Genomic DNA, 19,788 nt, shown 5'->3' on the forward strand with positions numbered 1-19,788 from the left:
TATAAGTAAAGAGCGCAAAAGGGCCCTTACAGTGCTAGAAATGTGTATAGAAAGTGAAATATGCACCTTTACATTCATAAAGATACTAGGGACTTTCTCGGCACCGACGCAGCCTGTCTATATCAGTGAACACTGAGCGAGCATCAGACTAATTTTGAGAAACCCTTCAATCACTCAGCCTTACCTCACTTCTTGCGTCACGTGGTGCGCCTCTGACTGGGTGGTGGGCGTGTCTTAAACAGTGGGGTTTCATTCATAAATACTTTAGGTTTTAAAATCCACATTAAAGTGTTCACAGAAGAGTTTCATGCTATTGGCTTTGCCCCTCCACCCCTGCATGGACCAGGTTGGCTGAGTAGGTGAGTGCTTTGCTGCATGCCTGCGCGTGTGTTTGTGCAGCCACTTTACATCGCGAGCCACAGTCTTCTCTATCGGTGACACGAGACTGATGAAAATCATAGGCGCCTGTGAAATATCAAGATGGCATATTTATTAACGTCGCTGCGCTGGTCGGAGAGTTGCTTTTTTAAATCATTTTGGAAAGTTTATTATCGGCTTCTTTTTAAAAATGTAATATGATGTAATATTGCCTTTTTGCGGGAGATTAGCCGCCAAACCCCCATAAGGAAACAGCTGCTTTTGCCAGAGACGAGGCTCATTATTTTTTTTATACTGCAGTGCCTAGAAATACGCTATTCTTTCATTTGTGCGTATGTTTTCATTTATTAACAGGTTAAAATTTTACCTTCACAATCCTCCTTTGTTCTAAGGATATTTTGTGGTAAATACATGACGAAATATAAAAGGCTCGAAGCGAAGACGATCCACTCTCTAATACCAGTAATGCAGCTGGTATAGACCAAAATGTTAAGCATGACGGGATATGCCATTAGTGGGACACCCATGTCTCACCATCTGCTCAGTCAACCAATCAATAGAGAACCTTACCTTAGCATTGAACAATTCTCTAAGTACACAGCGAATTAATTTTAGTTGCTTACCTTGTAAATAAGGTTATTTCTCCTGATGTAAAAGCTGTATTATTAGACTATATCATATTTCAGTCTGTGGGACAATTTCAGCTTTTTTAATGTTGTAAAAACTGTGTATGAACTATGTGAAACATATTGTTATGTTTAGTTTCAATTCTTTGAGAAACATTGTTTAAGAATACTTTTTCTATGATCTCCAGTGAAACAGGCTGCGGAAGGGAGTCAGTCACCGGGCTGTGATGTACATTTGTTGAATGCAGGCACTTATAAACTCATCTACATAAACTGAATGATTAACCATTGTGCTGTATGTTTTTTTATCAGCCATGCAGCACTGCCGTCCCGCTGTTGCTCCGAGGCCAGTGGGGCAGCCCTGAGGGGGAACGCCGCTGCTCAGTCTCAGTCGGCTGGCGAGGCTGAGGTGGCTGAGGATGCAGCAAGGGAGCTGAGGAGGAGACTCCTGAGCCTGACACACACATCCAGAGCTGCTGCTGCGCACTGCCCTCCATCAGGGTAAGACACTGGGCTGGTAGAAAGCAGGATGTGGTACGGTACTGCAAAGGAAAGCAGCCTGGTCACAGCCTTATGTGTTTCCATGTAGCAGTTTTCAAGCTAGGGTGGTAGATGCAGGGAGTTAGGCAGGCTGGCAGCGCACAGCTCGGCATAGCTTACAGGTTGTGGTGCTGAAGTTGAGTGCTGCGGGCGAGCGAGGAGTGCTGAGTGCTGCTGGCATGTTGCTCCTACCCTGCTGGGTGAGTAGATCTATCCAGGGTTTGTGTGAGTGTGTGTGTGTGTGTGAGTAGGCGTTTGGTGCAGCAGTAGCAGTATTAATGGCTATGATCTGTAAGAGCAATCGCATAGCAGCAGTGCTAGTGGAAGCTGCTGGAGCCAGTGTTTAAGTAAGAGCTGTTTTTTATCTGTGTGTCTATGTGTGTGGGAGGTAGGGAGAGGGTCCTCATGCTGATATGGAATTATGGCTGATGATTTACAGCTGAGATGCTGGCATTTTGCATCTTCTGTGGGATTGGACGCATGCGTACAGGCACACGCCATATGTTTGTTTTCTGTCTCCTCATGGCTGTAAGAGATGCAACAAGGTTTTTCTTCCTGCAAAGGGACTTTTTTGGCACATTATACAATGCAACATCATGTTATTTGCTATGTTATTAGACAAAACGCATCAATAATGGACTGCAAATTCCTTTGAGATTGATTAGAGAGTGTTTATCTAATCATGTATGCAGATTCAGTTTTTTGGTGGTCGACTTTTTCTTTTTTTGATGAACAGCTTCAGTAACAGTCATTTCCTCTGTGTGTTTGTGTGTTTGTGCATGTGTTATCTCCCAGGGGGACTCTCTAGTTGGCCTGGACCATGAGCAATGAGTCTACCGTCTGGAACATCCTACCAGAAAACTCCACAGTAAGTCTGTCTTTCGCCACTGGCTTATTTTCAAACTTCCTGTCTGTGTTTGTGTGTCTGCTTGTGTGTGTGTGTGTGTGTTGTGTCCAGCTCACCACCAGAACCATACTTTCCCTCATATTGTCCTCTGGCCGATTGACCGGCTAATAGAGAACATCCTGACCTGGACCTGAAATAATTAAATCTCTGATCTAATCTCAGCTTTAATTTCCCCTCGCAGAGAAATTACGACGTGACATCAGCGCAGAGCGCTCATTAACACTTGCTGTGCAGTGTCCCTTGTAGAGATCAGGATAACAAACCACCTATAAGGATCTTATGTATCCAAAGTCTGTTGTCTTTATGTAACCTGGGTTGTCATGTCAGTTTGATGCACCTTCAAAGAACAAAGCCTGCTGTTGTTCTCTGCTCTCCCACTCATGTTGCCACCTTTCTTTTTATTTAAAGCATTTCAATTCTTATTCTGCAGCCTATGTGGGCTAGAAAAAACTGTTATATTATCCATCTATCAAGGTACAATAGATTATTTAATCCAATAAAGAATCTTGCTAAATAGAATTGTGAAAAAATAATTATTTAATGATTTATTTCCAACAAAATGCTTCTACAAAATGTGATTCCAAGCTTAAAAGTAGCTGCAAAGACTGAACCGCTTGTGGGACAATTTTGGATTCAAAGTGACGCAAATGTAAAGATGAATTCATAGTTCTACATACAAAAAACATCAACAAAAATATGAACGATCATACTGATGTCTTCTCCACCTCTGTTGCAGTGCTAAAAAACTATAGTGTAGCATATTATTGTCTAATGGAATGGACCCAAAGTAGCTTCCAATAGGGTCTATACCAGTACTCCCAGCATGCTTTCATTATCTCAGCTGCAATCCTTCCTGTCTGAGCTTTCCCGTAGCTCAGGTAAACTGTAGACTGGTTAATAGCCCTGGCATTTATTGATTCATTGCACTGTTGCAATTATAGATTCACTTTATGCAAAACAGCCAAACAAGGGGGACAAAATCAATCTTTTAAGCTGCATGGTGTTACTATGAAGGTAAACCAGCTGCTCAGTCAGATCTAGGCTACAGCTCATCTGTAAGGGGGGGGATTTGTCATGTCACAAAAATGGCGTACTGATGGTGTTCCCCTGTCTCTTATTGTAGCATTTGTGATTGTTTATCGAAACATACAGTAGCTGTACATGTTTCATAAAAGGGTTCAAAAGCAATGCTAAAGTATTGCCTCTTTTAAACTAGCACACTAAAAGTCCAAATCCGTAACAAGGAGACTCCAACCTATCTTCTTCTTATAGCTACTTCTGCCTACTCATAAATCAGAGTAGTATTGAGGTACAATTACAATCAAACAGATCCGTCTGAACAGCACAGTAGAGTGAAATACACTACAAACAGACATTGTGACTTGTCATTGCATAAAATCATATTAACTATCTGGAGTATCTTTCTATCCTTTCCTTCCTCTATGTGTTCAGTTGATCCCGATAGAGGCAGAGGAGCAGCAAGATGGCTACGTGCTCCTCTTGGTGATCCTCTCCATCTTCCTGGTAGGAGCGTTGATCTTCGTCTTTGTCCTCCTCATCACCTTCCGCCGCTGTCGTGGAGGACAATGCTGTGACAGGTGCGATGCAAACGTGATGAATTACATTTAGCATTTTAGCACTTCACATGAGACCCTCAGCCAGAACCACATATGAAGACTTGAGCAGTGTGAGCTTTAAGCTAAATATAGGACATATATATGGGGTGGAGTTAATAAAAGCAGCAGCTTCACAGTTTAATAAGAAGAGCACTGCAATATTGTTAACTTTATGGGGCTTGTGAGGTTATCGTTTTCTCTCAGATATCTTATATTTTTACTTGCACCTTTGTTATTATTCCCCCTAAACCTGTCGAGATGCATTCTAGCACATTAACAGTAAACTTTACATTCTTGGAAATTCCTTCAAACTTAAATGAAAACACTCCTGAGCAGGTTAATCACAAACTGAAGACTCTGCACGGAGGTAGTTTAGTCTGCAGTTCAGATGCACAGGTGTTTTATTCTTTTCTGTGTTGCATTCAAGCACAACTGTGCACTCACACACATATGAGTACCAATGACTGTATAGATGGACGACATGTCTCCATTTTCTCATTGTACCGAATTGATGCCAAAATAGCCAACGTGATAGGCGCCGTAGCCACTTCACTTAGCTTACCAAAAACAACAGCAAGGATCCTGGACGCCGGCATGTTTAGCAGAACCACTTCTTGTGTTGGTCTGAAGCAGGTATGGAAACTTCAACGACTGTAGTGATTGTTTTAGTTACGTTTCCTCTCGTTGTTCGTCCTCTACTCTGCTAATCCAGAACAGACCAGCTGCATGAGCCGTGTCTGTCAACAGAGCTGTCAATCATCCTTTTTACAGCATCAAATAACTAATTTAAACTGAACTGAGTCAAAAAATACAGTTTGACTCATGTCCCATCTGATAACATGGAGGAGGCGGTCTTTATGACCTATACTGCAGCCAGTCAGCAGGGGGCGCTCAAAAGGTTTTGGCTTCAATCTTAGGGAGCTGTCATGTCGTCCAACTTTTTATACAGTCTGTGATGAGTACAAACAGTTTGTTGACAGACAAAGACTACTCTTCCTGTGCTTACATGTAAAAACTATTTAAAGACTGGCTAGTGCTCATGTTGAATGTGTATACTTACATAATAGATGAAGCTCATCGCCATGGCAAATTAAGCGAACGACTTCCTGTCAAATCTTCCAGTTTGCTCAGCCCAGTGAGTATGATGCCATTAACAGTTTTAGCAGATGTGATTCATCTGTGTTTATTCAGCAGTAACATGGCTGCCCTCGAGACCCTTTGTCTCTCTCCCTACAACAGCACGCATCATCAAGTACACTTGAATATATGAACGCACCAGCTAGATGCAGATAAACAGAGAGCACTGAGGCTGAGCCGTGAAAGGAGAGGCTGCCGGGGGAGAGCAGAGGAGAAGAAGGCAGACTGGTACAAATGATGAGCGTAATGAGATTTCATAGCAGCCAACGGCTGTGATTAATCTTGCGTCTCAACCCAGTAATGTGTGCGCGTGGAGAATACGCACACACATTCACACACACTCACACAGTACGGGGAAGCGGGCAGGAGCCACAGAGGAAATGAAAGCCACGAAGAAGCACAGATCTGGGTGGATGGAGAAATCCCTCAAGTCGCTTCACGCTCACACACACACACAAGCACACACACACACACAACTCATGTCTGTGTACAATGAAATCAGATTGAGAAAAATGACTGGAAAAGCGCTTTCAATTTCTTCTTTTCTGCCTCATAAGATAGATTTAAGATTTAAAAAGTTCGTATGAAGGATGAGTGACAATAAAAGGGAAGAAACCAAAGTTAAATATACACTCCATCCCCAAAACAACATGACCTTCATTTGTACTTCCTCTGTGCTCTTTAAGATGAGTGGAAAAGTGCAATCCAATAAAGCAACCTGATTTATCATTTGAAGAGGTCCCTTGGCCCTGAAGGTTATCAAGTCGCTGGCAATGATTTAGGCCCTCATTGATTATACAGCCAGGCAGGCAGCCCTTTAGACTAACAGCATAGTGAATGTCCAGTTATACCTTACAGTTGTCTTAATGCTGTTTTCTCTAACTGTTGAACTGCATGAAGACGAATCAGACAGTAACACAGCTGACACAAAGCTTCGTACTGTGGTCGTCTGTGTGGCCGCCTGCAGCAGGAGGGCTCGACAGATGAAAGACAGACTTCAGGGCAAATCATGTCACCGCATTGATCTGAACGTTTCTGTGTGCCCCAGGGCCAGCGATGACCCTGAGAAAACCAACACCACCTACTTGGAGGAGTCTCAGCCCACCCATGGTAAGAGAAGAATGGACAAAGAGGAAGAAACAGAGAGAGGGAGGGAGGGATGATAGGGGGGACAGATAGAGAGGAAGGGAGGAGTAATGGAGACAGGCAGGCTGGGAGATAGAGGGATTGGCCTGATGGAGCAGGGGTATTTTTATCCCGTCAGCACAAACGTGTAATGCCTATTCCATTAAAATATTGTGATCTCAACCCAATTAGTTTAAGTAGCTCTGCCATTCCTGGAATACCTTCTGACATTTTGGGACCAGTGAGTGCTCTCTGTCTCAAATGAAAATGATTTAAAAGGCAGCATCAGTTTGGCAACCACCGTCTATTGTAAGGCTTTTTGCTTAGTTTTTCAGTCAGCAGTTTGATGCATTATCATATACGTCCTCTAAAAAGGTGCTGGGATATTAGATGCTTCACTTCAGTGTATAGATATACAGTATCACAGATTAACTAAGGTATTTCATGCCTTAATAAAACAATTGACAGTGCAAGAAAAATAGGAGATTAATGTAAAGAGATCATACGTAACAAAGGTCAACAGCTGGACTTGAACTGTAGACTTGGTAGTACAAGGTTGTTATCCTGAACCCGAGGTCACTAAGGGTCCCCTACTTACGACAAACTGTTGGTCAAGCTTTATTGATCCTATAAGCTATCAGACAACCTAGGCGACCTATTTTGTGTACCAAAGTGCATATACAACATTTGAAAATCAAGACCCAGAATCTACAGCTATGCTAGCTGCTCTTTAAGGCTGTAATCAGGCAAGGTGGTGCTTTGATCTGAATGCTACATCAGCATATTAACAGTGAAAATGCTAACATGCTAATTTGTAGCTGTTTATGATATTCACCATTGTAGTGTTTTGCTTTCACTCATTGGCACCGAATACAAAGTACATTTTTGTTTGAGTGCTAATCTCGAAGATCTCAGTTTCGTTCTCTTTGGCGGCACTTAAGGCGATAAAGGGTAATTGCGGGACTACTCAGTGTCGCATGTGTGACGGTTGGCTCCCTTTGTTACGGTTCTAACTCTTGTCATTGATCTTTTCTTTGTTTGTTCAGCCACAGTAGATTACTGTTTACTCGCAACTTTTGTTGAGACGGGAAAAGCAGCCGCTTAGCTCCGCCTACCCTCTCTGGCAGACCAACTACAGCTGTGTGATGGAAAACGCGTCACTAACTGGGCGCCGCTTGTGATTTTTTACACGAAAGTCGCAGCCAACAGCCAGTCCGTAATACTGCAAATGCAAAGGCTTTCATCAGTGGACCATAGGCTCACTCACCATTGTGTTTTCTAATTCGGCGATGGATAGTGACTTAACAGACATTTATATACATGAAAATCTTTCATTATTACTTTAACTTCTTCTTTCTTTGACGACCTCGAATGTTATTGACATACAGTATTTCAGTTCAAGAGGTGGACGAAGAGAGAAACACCTTTTCATGCCCCTCACACATGGCTTAAAAGTCTCATCAAATCAATGACAAAATCAAAAACAAACTAAATCCTTTTCTATCTTTCCTCACCATCACCTCCCGCTCATCCTTCATCCCTCTCTCTACCGCTCTGTCTCTGCCCTCTCGTATCTCTGCTAGAAATCACCATCAGGGTGGATGAGTCAGAGTGCCTGTCGATGGCCAGCTCTCACGACCAAGAGACCGAGCGCTTCCTCTCCACGGGCACCACCGGCCGTCGTGTCTCCTTCAACGAGGCTGCGCTCTTCGATCACGGCAAGAAGGCTCAGGAGAAGGGCCGCAGGTCAGAAAGCAAACACACACACACAAAGAGCTGTGCTGTTTATTCAGTGTTAGAGTGGCATTCATTTTCCTGCAGTCGAGCTTTACTGCTCTGCGAGATCAAAAGAGGTACACATTTTACTGTGTCCATCTCACTTCAGTTAGTGTAGGGTTAAGAATACATTCAGAAAGCATTGTGTATGCTTTGGACATAAAGAGCTCTCACTCTGTCTCTTTATTTCACTGCCCTACTTTCTCTTAAAGCTCTGAGCCTGATATGTAAATTCTTCAAAAGGAATTAAACTGTGGGGCTAAATGTGAAAACCAGTGAAGCTCTGATAGGTTTGAAGTCAAATATTTCCCAAGGCTGTTTGACTCTTATTTCTTATCTTGCAAGGATTTTATATCTTCTTATTAATCTCTTCCCTGTTCACCCCAGGTACACTCTGACAGAGGGCGACTTTCACCACCTGAAGAACGCCCGGCTCACAAACCTCCACATCCCTTCCCCGGCCCTCAAGATAGTCACCATCCATGAGTGCGACTCGGCCGAGAACAGCATCACAATGCCAACGCGCCCTGCCGCTAAGTCAGCCCTTTCCATCTTCCAGGTGATAGCCTTTAACCTGCTGTTAGTCCTGATGCATCATTAGTCCTGACCGGGGCCAATCAGAACATCAATCACTTGGTTTAGAAATGTATCAAGCTAATGTACCCAAACACAGGAATGAGGGATCTTTCTGCCTGCTCATTTCAACAGGCGGGGCTCATTGATTTCACATTTAGGTGATGCGGTTCATTCACCGGTACTCGTCTGACAGCTGGAGAGGAAATTAAATTTACTCACAGATGTTCCTAATACAGGGAAAACAAACTTTTGAAGTGGAAAAACTTCCTGTCATTTCAAACAGATGACTAAGTTGGATCATTCTGAATCACCTCATTTTGTTTGAGAAAGCATGCACTGTTAGGATTGACTCTAAAGGGGTAATTGTGCTGTTTTGTGTGTGTGTGTGTTTTCCTTCAGCCGATGCTGTGCCCCCTGCCACAAACAGCTTTGACCAGCCTGAGTGTCAATCCCAGCTGTGGCCTCCCTGGAGACGCTCTCAACTCTATGGTGGACACCAGCTTCAGTGAAAACACTATAACTCTCAGCACTAAAGAGCCAAGCTCTGTAAGTCTGCCCCAACTACTCTCAAATATAACCTTATATCACATCAAGTGATAACTGTCATAATTATGATGCTTAAATAAAGTGTGGAGTGTCACTCAGGTTACAAATGTCCTGTTAGGCCTCATGTTTTGGATAAAGTGCAGCATAAACTGTAGATCAGCCTTACACCAACAAGCCAGTCAGCCAGTGAGTCATCCGTACAGACATCGGAGGGTCATGAAGCCTGAGGGAGGACCAACAAGAGTGATGGTTGATGGGTAAACAAGAAGCCGGTGTGGAGCATCACTGTCAGAAGGGATTACACACATAGCTCCAGTTTTGGCAGGTTTTCTTTCTGACCATGTTTCTCTCTTTGCTCAGATCGAGATAATGGGAGCCGGGCCCCGGGGCAGAGGCAGCAGTGTCAGTGTTGGAGAAGGAGCCGCGGTGGGGAGCGGTGCCCCTCCTGCAGGCGGCGGTGCGGGAAGCCAGGGGCCCATGCTGCAGTTCTTCACCAAACTGCGGCGCCATGCTAGTCTGGAGGGGGCCAGTCCCTACTTTAAGATCAAGAAATGGAAGCTGGACAGCAGCCAGAGAGCCTCCAGTCTGGACACCAGAGGTAATCGATCCTTGATGGTGTAAAGTATATTTCTATGATCTTATTTTTAGAAACAATCTGCGCTAATGCAGCAGGAAAGGGAAACAAGTCTTTGTGTAAATCATAACAGAGACAATTTAGTTACACAGTTGGCAGTGTCTGTCTGGTGTATTTTCTCTCTGTAGTATTTTTGGCAACATTCTCCGGTGGTGAACAGGCAATGGTTAAGCAGGGGGCCCCAGCAACCAACTGTGAGAAGCCTTTCACCTGCTAGGAGTCGGATATACACACAGACACACACACGTACAAGACAGATGGCTGAGTGACGTACAGTTTGCTCTTTCCAAGTCGATTTGAGCCCCTGAATAAATCCTTCCTGCCGATCTCCTTCATCCTATACACACACACACTCTTCGGTTCGTTCATTCTATCAAACCAAGGCACCAGAAAAAGATCCCAAAATCCCCCCAGAAACCTTCACACTTGATTGAAGCTTTCTTTTAAATGAAGTGTCACTTCACTCCTGCCTGCTGCCACACAACTGAAACAACTCTCTGCTCTGATCCCGTGTTTGCTGTGAGTCAGGCTCCCCTAAGAGGAGACAGTTCCAGCGCCAGCGAGCCGCCAGCGAGAGCATGGACCAGGACGACAACGACGCACACCACATAGACCTCATCCAGTACATCGCCCGCACCCAGGACATCCCCTACTGCTCCAGCCAGCCCACCACACGTCTCCTCTCACCCCCTTCCACACCACCGCCCTCCCTCGGCAGGTATCTTTAATTCCCTTGCCATTCATCCTGTTCACTGCTTTGCTGCCTTGCACTCATTTCTTTACAGTAGCTAGAAAATGTGTGTTAAAGTGATAATCTCAAAGATTTTCAATTTGAAATAAATGTCTGTTGATGAAAGCCTTTGCATTTGCATTATTTAGGATTATTACAGACTGGGTGTCTGCTAACATCGGGCTTTTTGCTTAGTGGGAAACGTTACAATCGGCATTCAAACCCGGGTCAAATGACTCTGCAGTAGACCCGGGTAATTATTGCCTCAGCTCTGACCAGCATTGATTGGAACACAAAACCTGGGTCAGCGCGCTAATCTCCGCACCCTTTCTGGCGTGATGCTGCCGCCCGTCTCCGTCCAAGCAGCGCTCGAACATCGTTCCAAATTTGTCGCTACTGAGTTTGATAAATAGACTGAATGAGTAACAGATAATAAAGAACTAACCACCGTAACATCTTCACTGGCCTCCATGCTGCTTACTAAACTACTACTATACTACTATTGTTTACTAACCCTGTTTCCGGCGCGTTTTTGACGTCAGACGGTGACGCAGCAAAAAAGAGACCAAAAGGAGTATACTCTTCTGGCAATGGGAAAAGGGACAATTTTTTCCATCAGCCAGCTGTGGTCGGTCTGCCAGAGAGGGTAGGCGGAGCTAAGCGGCTGCTTTTCCGGTCTCTACAACAGTTGTGAGTAAACTGTAATCTACAATGGCTGAACAAACAAAGAAAAGACCGAAACAAATTCGACACTCAGATGAGGGCAAACAGTCGAAAAGAGTTACAACCCGGAGCCAACCGTGGATATCACACATGCAGCACTGTTTGGATATCCGGGAAGTGTGCTCCCGCAATTACCGTTTATCGCCATAGTTGCGGCCAAAGAGAACAAAACTGAGATCTTCGAGATTACCACTTTAAGTATATTTAGGATTTGGCTTCAATTTCCAATTCTTCACCACTTTGCCTTGACATTAAACTGTGCTTTACAGCAATCATTGCAATTGTTTTAACATGCCAGATGAGAGGGTATAGAGGAAAGTTTAAGGCAGATATTAGTGTGAAGAAAATGACACTGAGTAAATGAAAAATACAGAAAATTATGTTTGAAAACTGCCCTTTTCTCTTTTTTCACAAATTGTTTTGCCATGACATTTAACTGGATTTAAAACACACCATGCTGTGTATCTGTAACTACGCCTGCCACTTAAATTAAAACAAATTTGATCCCTGCAAGCAAGAGTTCTTTCAAACCTTTTAATTCAATGAGTTAAAGTCAGACGTAGGGGATTCCCAAAGTGCAGTAGAGTAGAGAATCAGGACACAGGGTTTATATGTGGCATTGGCAACCATTCCATCGCTGACATGGTCTAAAAATGTCCGGGGAAGTACAAGGGCCATCTGTTATTTTAAGTTTGCACTGGAATTGCCCAATATATGGTTATGCAACAAAAATAATCAAGTATTTTCTCAAGAAACTAATTATTATTCTTTTCTGAAAATGAGATTAAACAGAATCAGTATTTCCTGTTTGCAGATGTTTGTTTTTGAAAATTAAAGGAATTTCCTGGAAGCTGCAGAGAGACTCGATGATCCTCGTGATCATTGACAGTTTATTGCTGCTAATGAGTTATGTTTCATGCAACTCTCGTTTGCTGCACAGCAGGGGGATTTCTGGGAGTTTTCCACCACACATGGCTTAAGTATTCAGCTCAGTTCTGTTTAAGGACATGCAAAAGCAACCATTGCAAGTCATGAAATTCATTCTGTGCACTGTGATCGAGCCACACCTCAGATGAATGTGTAATTTAGGTAAACGCGCCGACACTGACGCTTGTTTTGTGCGTTTGTTTGTTTCTCCCCTCATATTTCTCCTTATCTTCTTCATTTTATCTCGTCTCTCCATACCTGTGTGCACTCTACAGGGTAGAGGTGGAGGTCATAGTGGAGCCCAGCTGCAGCCACGGAGGACCAGGGGTGATTGGCCTTTCTCCTGATCCCCAAGATGAAGCACTGTCCCTGGCAAGAAGGGAAGGTGCAGACCCATCAGACCCCCAAGATGCCCAGGACCCCCAGTCACTTTATAAAGACATCTGGACTCTACGTGCGTCACTGGAGCAGTACGCCGCCTCTGACCAGAGCAGCAACAACGACAGGAACTCTGTCTGCAGTGATGCTGACAGTGTGTGTTCGCTGGGCGGACGCACGGAGACAGAGAGAGGAGGGCTCCCCAGATATCCATCCCAGGATTTAGGAGACGAAGCCGAGGGTGGAGAGGATGACAAGGACAATTTGATGTATACGGATGAGAGGTTGGCGGTGAAGGAGGGAAAAAGGAGGAAACAGGGAAGCACAGAATCAGAGCGAGGGGGCAGCGATGGAGAAACAGGGACTCGTAAATTGCTGCAGATGGACAGTGGCTATGCGTCGATTGAGGCTCCAACTCGGGGTCCAGAGGAGCTGCGACTGTTTGGGAGCATGAGTGGAAGCCCTAACAGAACAGCCCACGAGAAAAGGCACCACTTCACAAACGCAGGGCGTACAGGCACAATCGGTGAGAGCTTTGAGTCTCATCTCTTCGAGGAGGAGCCGGAAGATGAGGTGTTGTTGGGGGCCAGTGGAGGAGTGTCCGTAGACAAAGGTGCTAGCTCACTAAGCTGGTTCCCTTACGGTCAACTGCTCACACCTGGAGAGGCTGCTCAGCCCTCCCCTCAGCCGCCAGTGCTGCACCGGCGAGACTACAGCATAGATGAGAAGACAGATGCCCTCTTCCATGAATTTCTACGCCATGATCCTCAGTTTGACCAGCAGGAGTCGCCGCTAAGGAAGCATCGGTCCCGAATCCACCTCCGCAAGCAGTGGCAGCGCCACAAGCAGTGGAGCGACCCCGGTGTCAGATACTTCCAGTCCTCTTTTGAAAGACAGCGGACACCTCTACGGAGGGGCGAGAGTGTGAACTACCCACTAGAGACAAGCTATCACAGTACGCTCCCCCGCATCGTCAGTGCTCCTGATGAGGAGACCAGCGACGGCACTGGCAGCACGCCTGATACTCCAAAGATAGAGCCTGCAAGTACTGGAAATGGGGGAAAGGACAGGGATCAGACTGTCACTGTCAGAGACAATGAGGATCACGCCTCCTCGTCCCCACCCCCTGTTGCTCCCTCCCTCTCAGAGAAAGATGGAGTCGTTAGTGAGCACCATGACCCTCAGGAGGACAGCAAACCATCTGGACTCCCTCCCGAGCCCCCGGACGAGCGCTCTCCCCCTCAGCTGCCCGACTCCTCAGGCTACGGCCCGCAGACCATCACGGCCGAGCTCACAGACAAACTGACTGCTCACCTGGATGAGAGGCTGTACACAGGCCTTCGCAGGACCAAGGACACGCCCCCTGAGTGTGTGACGGTGGCGGCCACGCACGCTTCTCCAGACCACAGCCCAGTGTAGCAGGGCTCCAGTCGTCCTCCTCATCAACCTAAATCCTGCTGATACACATGTTTTCCTGTTTTATTTGTCTGTCTTTGGTTTAAGTGTCTCACGTCTACAGCTTGAATGGTGTGATCCAGACCCATAAACACATAATATAAAGTATGCTTTAAGTCAATTCATAAACACTTACCTTAGATCATTTTAGTTACAGTTCGTCCACTAGAAACACAGCCAGTCCCTCTTCATCGCTGTTAACATTAAGCTGTTCGATGTCGCCATTATGCACTTCATTAGTGAAGAAAGACACAACTCAAAATAACAGATAAACAGAGCTAACATGTGTAATGTCGTATGGTTTAAGTAACAATAGTTTCTGTGTGTCTGTTTCCGTCTGCACTGCTGTCACTCCTGTCTCTGCTCTCCAGTCTGAACAAGTGAAGCCGAGAGCCAGCTTGGCCTTTGCACTCATTGATCCACTGTGAAACCAGGTGCTATTAGACATGTAGAAAGTGACAGATCTGGATGTAAACCCCCCCTAGTCCCACACTCTCTGTGGAAATTGTCACAACATAGCAAAATGGATCTAACAAAGCTTGAGGCGTAGTTCAGTTGCTCACACCGGTTGTTTAGATCAGTAGTTCCAAGTCTATTAACAAATCTGAGGTAAAGCAAAAAGAAATATAGCCTCATTATTAGTCAACATGGAAGCAATGATTGTGATTGCAAACAACCTGTGCAGCAACATTAGCCTCATCAATGCTTGTGGCCATATTTCCTGCATGTAGCTAGGCAGCTAGAGACGTAGGATGGTAACGTCCCTGCCTGCAAAGCTCAGATTGGTGGATTGTTTAAAGTCGTAAAGGTCGTAAACCAATTAAGTCATCTGGGGCATCCCTTATTTTAAGGGTCAAAAAGGTTAGGAACCACTTGTTTAAATAGATGAACACCAATTATAATGTTAGCAAAGGCCAGAAAAGTGTCGTCGATAAGGTGTTCTTTTGAAAGGGAAGAGATCCTTCGATTCTGCTTGACTCATCCATGTGTTTCCAGGGTCCTGTGTTTTTTAGGTAAGGGCTATCGTTAAAGTTCAAACGTACGTGAAAAAAAACCTTGCTCAGAAAGCATTGAAATGTCTCATAATGTGTAATATTAAAGGGATATTATGCTGGGGAACATAGGACCATGGGAACAAGGATACAATCACATTATCCTCATTGAGTGTCCGACCGGTTATGATGATTGTTGATTTTTTACCCCAATTGCTTCTCAGCTGTTACAAACTGTTATGTTCATTTTTTATTCATTTGTTTAAGTTGAATATGTTTTTGTACGTCTGCATTGCTTAAATGAACATGACAAAAAAACAACAGGTTCTGCACAAACAGACTAAACTAGCAAAGCAGACAGCTGCTAGCACTCTGCTAAGATGACTCGGCATCAGTCACAGATATGACCGTAATTTACATCTCTGTGTTCCGGTCATCGCTGGCATGACCTCTGTCCTAACAAGCAGAACAAACTCAGTCTTGTGCACAGGTTTACTGCCATGAGGTTTGGCAGTTACATCAAAGCTGTGATGGTTAATGGACATGGCTGCCCTAAAAGACGTTTGGTGTTTATTGAGTTTATAAGAAAGGCATGCTTTCTTGTGCATGGGGCTCACAGAACAGGCTTTTTTTGTCCCCATCTTACGTTCTTGTTTTCCCCTCCTCCTCCTCTTCTTCTTCTCCTGAGAAAGTTAACAGTGCAGTAGATATCTCCCATGTGGGAGCCCGAGGACTTTACTTCCTGTCAGCTTAAAAATCCAGACCGAACAAAGATGGTATTTGTAGTTTAGTCAGCTTTATTTTTACTCTTATTTGGCCTCCTTTGTGAGCTTAAAACAAACCATAATGCCATTCAGCAGATTATGTCCTGTTGGAAATCTATTTTTGCTTATACATCTCTGCTCTTACATCCTGCGCTGTAGCAACAGCTTGATTGTAACCCAGTTTCACTCATAAAATCTTATCCTCAGAGGGGCTGCTGGGCTCTCCGTCTCTCCCACGTGCAGCGAGGGGAGCCACTGCAGAAGAGGGTGATGAATACTAATCATAACAAGAGAAGGATTCCCTCCTTTCATCCCCTGTCTCCCTTCCCTCGTTCTTCGGGGCTGTTACCATGCAGTATATTGAAATGAGTGAATAGAAAATGAGGGGAAAAAGCATTATCCTCCTCTCTTTGTGTGGGTGTAATGATGATGCTCCTCTCCAGCCTGCCGAGATTAGATCTTTCTCCACTTTGTGACAGGATTCTCCTTTTGTGGCTAAGTGGACTCTGAGGACCGAAGCGGCTTTCCTCATTAGGAGAGAAATGACGGAGATGAAAGGAGGTGCGCTCCAATAAGGAGCGGAGAGGGTAGTGATGTTTCTGCTCCGTCTTTTCTTTCAAATACACACACGCACACATTGAATCATCATGTCTCCATAAATACACACGATGTGCTCTGGCACTGTTTTGTGCAATCCAATGTTTCTTGTTTATTTTATGACGGAGAGAAAGGAAATGAAATCCCCCTTTCAGTCATGATGGAAATGATGCGTCCCTGTTGACCGTAATTACTCAGCTAATTCTGACATTTGTTGGAAGAGGGGAAGACTGCTGCATTTCCCGCAGATCAAAGCTACCAGGTCTCACAGCTGAGGCAGGACGAGACGAGAACAGCACAGCAACTACTTAACGTAAATGGCCATAAGGGATGATTACAAATCCGTACATGTGTACAAAGATTTAACTTTGCTGTCTATACAAGCACAATATCACAGGAGCTAGACTAAGTCAATGTCCTTTATTAGGTTTAGACAGATACTGTTTTAACTGGGGACACTGTGTTTGTAAACTAACCAGTAGCCTGTCAAATGCATTGATGCATAGCTGTGTGTTGGTCTGCATGAGAGTTTACATTTTAGTACAAATATTCATGTTTTCTCAGACTTACGGTACAAAATGATCATAGTTAATGCTTATTTATTTCAGACAGATGTCTAAAAATTGGTATGACTAGAGATTTTGTACTAATTGATCCACTTTTAAAGTCATGCTAGGATGCTGTAACTGATGACATTTTGTGAGACTTATCTCTTTGAAAGTAGAAGTATTTCTGTATTCCTTGCTTGTTAGTAAAATTGCTTAATTTCTCAAAGAAAAGACAAGCTTTCTGAACAACTTTGCTTTTGTTGATCCGAATATATTGAGCCTTGAGGGACCAAATCATGAAAAAAGTGTTATTTTAGGGTTTTGGTTTCAAATCTGTGAATAAATGAATGAAGCAAAAATGGATCTAACTCTCTTCATTTCAAGGGAATGGTTGTTAATAAAGGCGTGGGAACAGATCGCAGATAAGGTTCCCTCCCATGAATCTCATTTCATTTTTCTCTGTTGCTTAGGCTCATATTGATTTCTTGCCTCGCCTTATCACCTCCTCCAAATTAACTGGAGAGAAAAAGCCAAATCCAGCCTGTGATCTACAAAGAGAACATCTCAGACGCTGGCTTTCTTCACACCTTATAATCCATCCCACTGGCCTGAGCCGCAGGGCCAAAGTTTAGAAGAGACAAAAGTTTCGAAGACATTGCTTTGTCCTGCTGTCTTCTTGTTTTGATATGAATCATTATAAATTAATCACAACTGTTGGTACTGATATCTAAATGCACTAACACTGGGATTATCTAATACTCCTTTCCCACCTAAATTTAGAGTGTTGACGCAGGTTTATCAGAGAAAGGAAGACCCACTTATAAATGTGGATTGTCTCTTTTCCCATTGCCAGTGGAGTATATTCTGGTCTCTTTTCTGCTGCGTCACCGTCTGACATCACAAACGCGCCAGAGACAGGGTTAGTAAACAGTGAAGGTGTTACGGTGGTTAGGTTTTTATTGTTTCTATTACTCATTCAGTCTTCAGCCGACAAATCTGGAATGATGTTCGAGCGCAGCTGAGATGACAAGGAGTCGCAGAAGTTAACGTCGGAGCATAGCATCGCGCCACAAAGGGGGCAGTGTCGATTAGCATGTCGACATGGGTTTTGTGTTCCCATCAATGCCGATCAGAGACGAGGCGATAATTACCCAGGCCTACTGCAGAGTAGTCTGAATGCTGATTGTAACCTTTCCCATTAAACAAAAAAGCCGGGTGTTAGTGTTTTGACCAGTGGGAAAGCGGCCTAATTGCCCCCACCCACCTGCCCTTACACTTACACAGAGACTGCATAGCTTTGTCTTTGAGACTTTCTTTTACTTTAGGTAGAAAATAACCCACAAAATAAAAAACATATTACAAAAGTAATAAAAGGCAGTAAACTAAAGCGTAATGTTGGATATATGGATAGTCTCCTCTCCTATCCTGGCACGTTGCTCATGCTCTCTGTATGTTTATAGATCAGTGCTAATCAGCCATCTTTGTTGTTGATGTAGAGAGTCACGTTTCCGAATCAGACACTTTGATTGGCTCCAGTAGGTGCCATCGGCCTGTGTTTTATTCAGTGATACAGAGGTGACATTGGAGGAGTACCAGAGGAAAGCGAGATGACAGAGAGAAAAGAGAAAAGTTTTTATATAAAAAGAAAAGGCAAAAAAGAGGTATAACACAGCTGAGGCGTTGAAGTTGATTTTTGATGGAGGAGATGTGGATGAAAACTCCAACGACTCTGCGCCCGGTAAGGAAATGCCCTGACAGGAAAAAAAGACAATGCCTGGTAAAAAACGCCCAAAGGCTCTGCCCAAAAGAATGGGCATAACTCATGAACAGTAGGAGCTAGAAGCTTCAAGTCACTTCTAGAACAATCCTAACACAGTTAGGAGTTGTTTTTCCGATCATATGGTTTGCAGTGTGGTTTTCAATAAAATATGCAAAAATTTAAGTTGCAGCGCCCCCTATGGATGGATGCGCCCTTAGCATTCGCCTATACTGCCTATGCCACGGGCCGGCCCTGGTGGTGCATTAGTAGGAGTAGCCTATGCCAGGATGTAGACGATATGAGATTGCCAAGAAATTTCTGAGCATTTGACACTTATTAGACATACTCAACAGCCACAAAATGTATTGTGTCTCTTCACACTGTGCAATGGATAAAATAAATGGGAATTGTGGTTTTCAAGTAAGTGTTATTTAGATTGATACAGTCAGAATGCAAAGAAGACTGCTCCTTGAGTATGTTTTTATAGCCATGCTAGCATTTCTTAGCATGCTAACATCAGCATGCTAACATTAGTCTGTGTTTGTATTTTGGCATTTTGCAGGACTTTCACCCAGGAGTAACGCAGAACAGTGTACATGTTCCAGTTTAGAGTCCACGTTTACTTATAAACCAAACCATGATCTTAGTAGGTAGTATTGGTGTCTTAAAATTAATTATCCCTTACTGTTTCACAATGTTAACTACACATGGAAGGGTTAAAATATTATGTCAACTTGACAAGTGGGGTTATGGGTGTAGGTCCTGTGTTTGTCATATTGGCTAATCCCATCTTGAGTGGTACTGCAGAACACTTCAGTGAAATACTATCAGCAAAAAAAGCTTACGCTAACATGCTAGCTTGCTAACATTCACTAATTAGCACGAAACAAAAAGTGCAGCTAAAGATATTAGAAATTAGTTTCGAGGTATCTGCATAGACGTTCAGACAAATACAATTTTTGACCCGATAAAAACGTATGTACTTTAAGTAAAACATATGTATCGCCATAATGCTTAAAAACTGTGCTGCCCAAAAGCAAAATATAACACCTAA

General features: G+C 43.9%; 1 protein-coding gene across 2 annotated transcripts; it reads left to right on the forward strand.

The window, feature by feature from the left end:
* Positions 1-298: 298 nt before the first annotated feature.
* On the forward strand, positions 299-17,334 carry cbarpb (CACN subunit beta associated regulatory protein b). 2 transcript variants are annotated; one of them, XM_069680528.1, is made up of 11 exons: positions 299-359; positions 1,317-1,505; positions 2,340-2,412; positions 3,904-4,049; positions 6,253-6,314; positions 7,913-8,075; positions 8,493-8,664; positions 9,081-9,227; positions 9,588-9,825; positions 10,390-10,579; positions 12,517-17,334. In XM_069680528.1, exons 3-11 carry the CDS (start codon positions 2,365-2,367, stop codon positions 14,036-14,038), a joined length of 2,688 nt encoding a protein of 895 aa, XP_069536629.1. In that variant the 5' UTR covers positions 299-359; positions 1,317-1,505; positions 2,340-2,364; the 3' UTR covers positions 14,039-17,334. The 2 variants fall into 2 exon arrangements, with proteins under 2 accessions (XP_069536629.1, XP_069536630.1); XM_069680529.1 differs by lacking the exons at positions 299-359; positions 1,317-1,505 and adding an exon at positions 1,831-1,891.
* Positions 17,335-19,788: the final 2,454 nt, after the last annotated feature.

The sequence above is a fragment of the Semicossyphus pulcher genome, unplaced genomic scaffold (genome assembly GCF_022749685.1).
Source record: "Semicossyphus pulcher isolate SPU_LCO1_2020_fin unplaced genomic scaffold, fSemPul1.0.p SCAF_4, whole genome shotgun sequence".
NCBI lineage: Eukaryota > Metazoa > Chordata > Actinopteri > Labriformes > Labridae > Semicossyphus > Semicossyphus pulcher.

Coding starts and splice junctions, on each gene's coding strand:
- cbarpb (XM_069680528.1), top strand. CDS start 2,365: ATGAGCAATGAGTCTACCGTCTGGAACATCCTACCAGAAAACTCCACA. Junction 9,826..10,389: donor CTCCAGTCTGGACACCAGAG/GTAATCGATCCT, acceptor GCTGTGAGTCAG/GCTCCCCTAAGAGGAGACAG. Junction 10,580..12,516: donor CCACCGCCCTCCCTCGGCAG/GTATCTTTAATT, acceptor TGCACTCTACAG/GGTAGAGGTGGAGGTCATAG.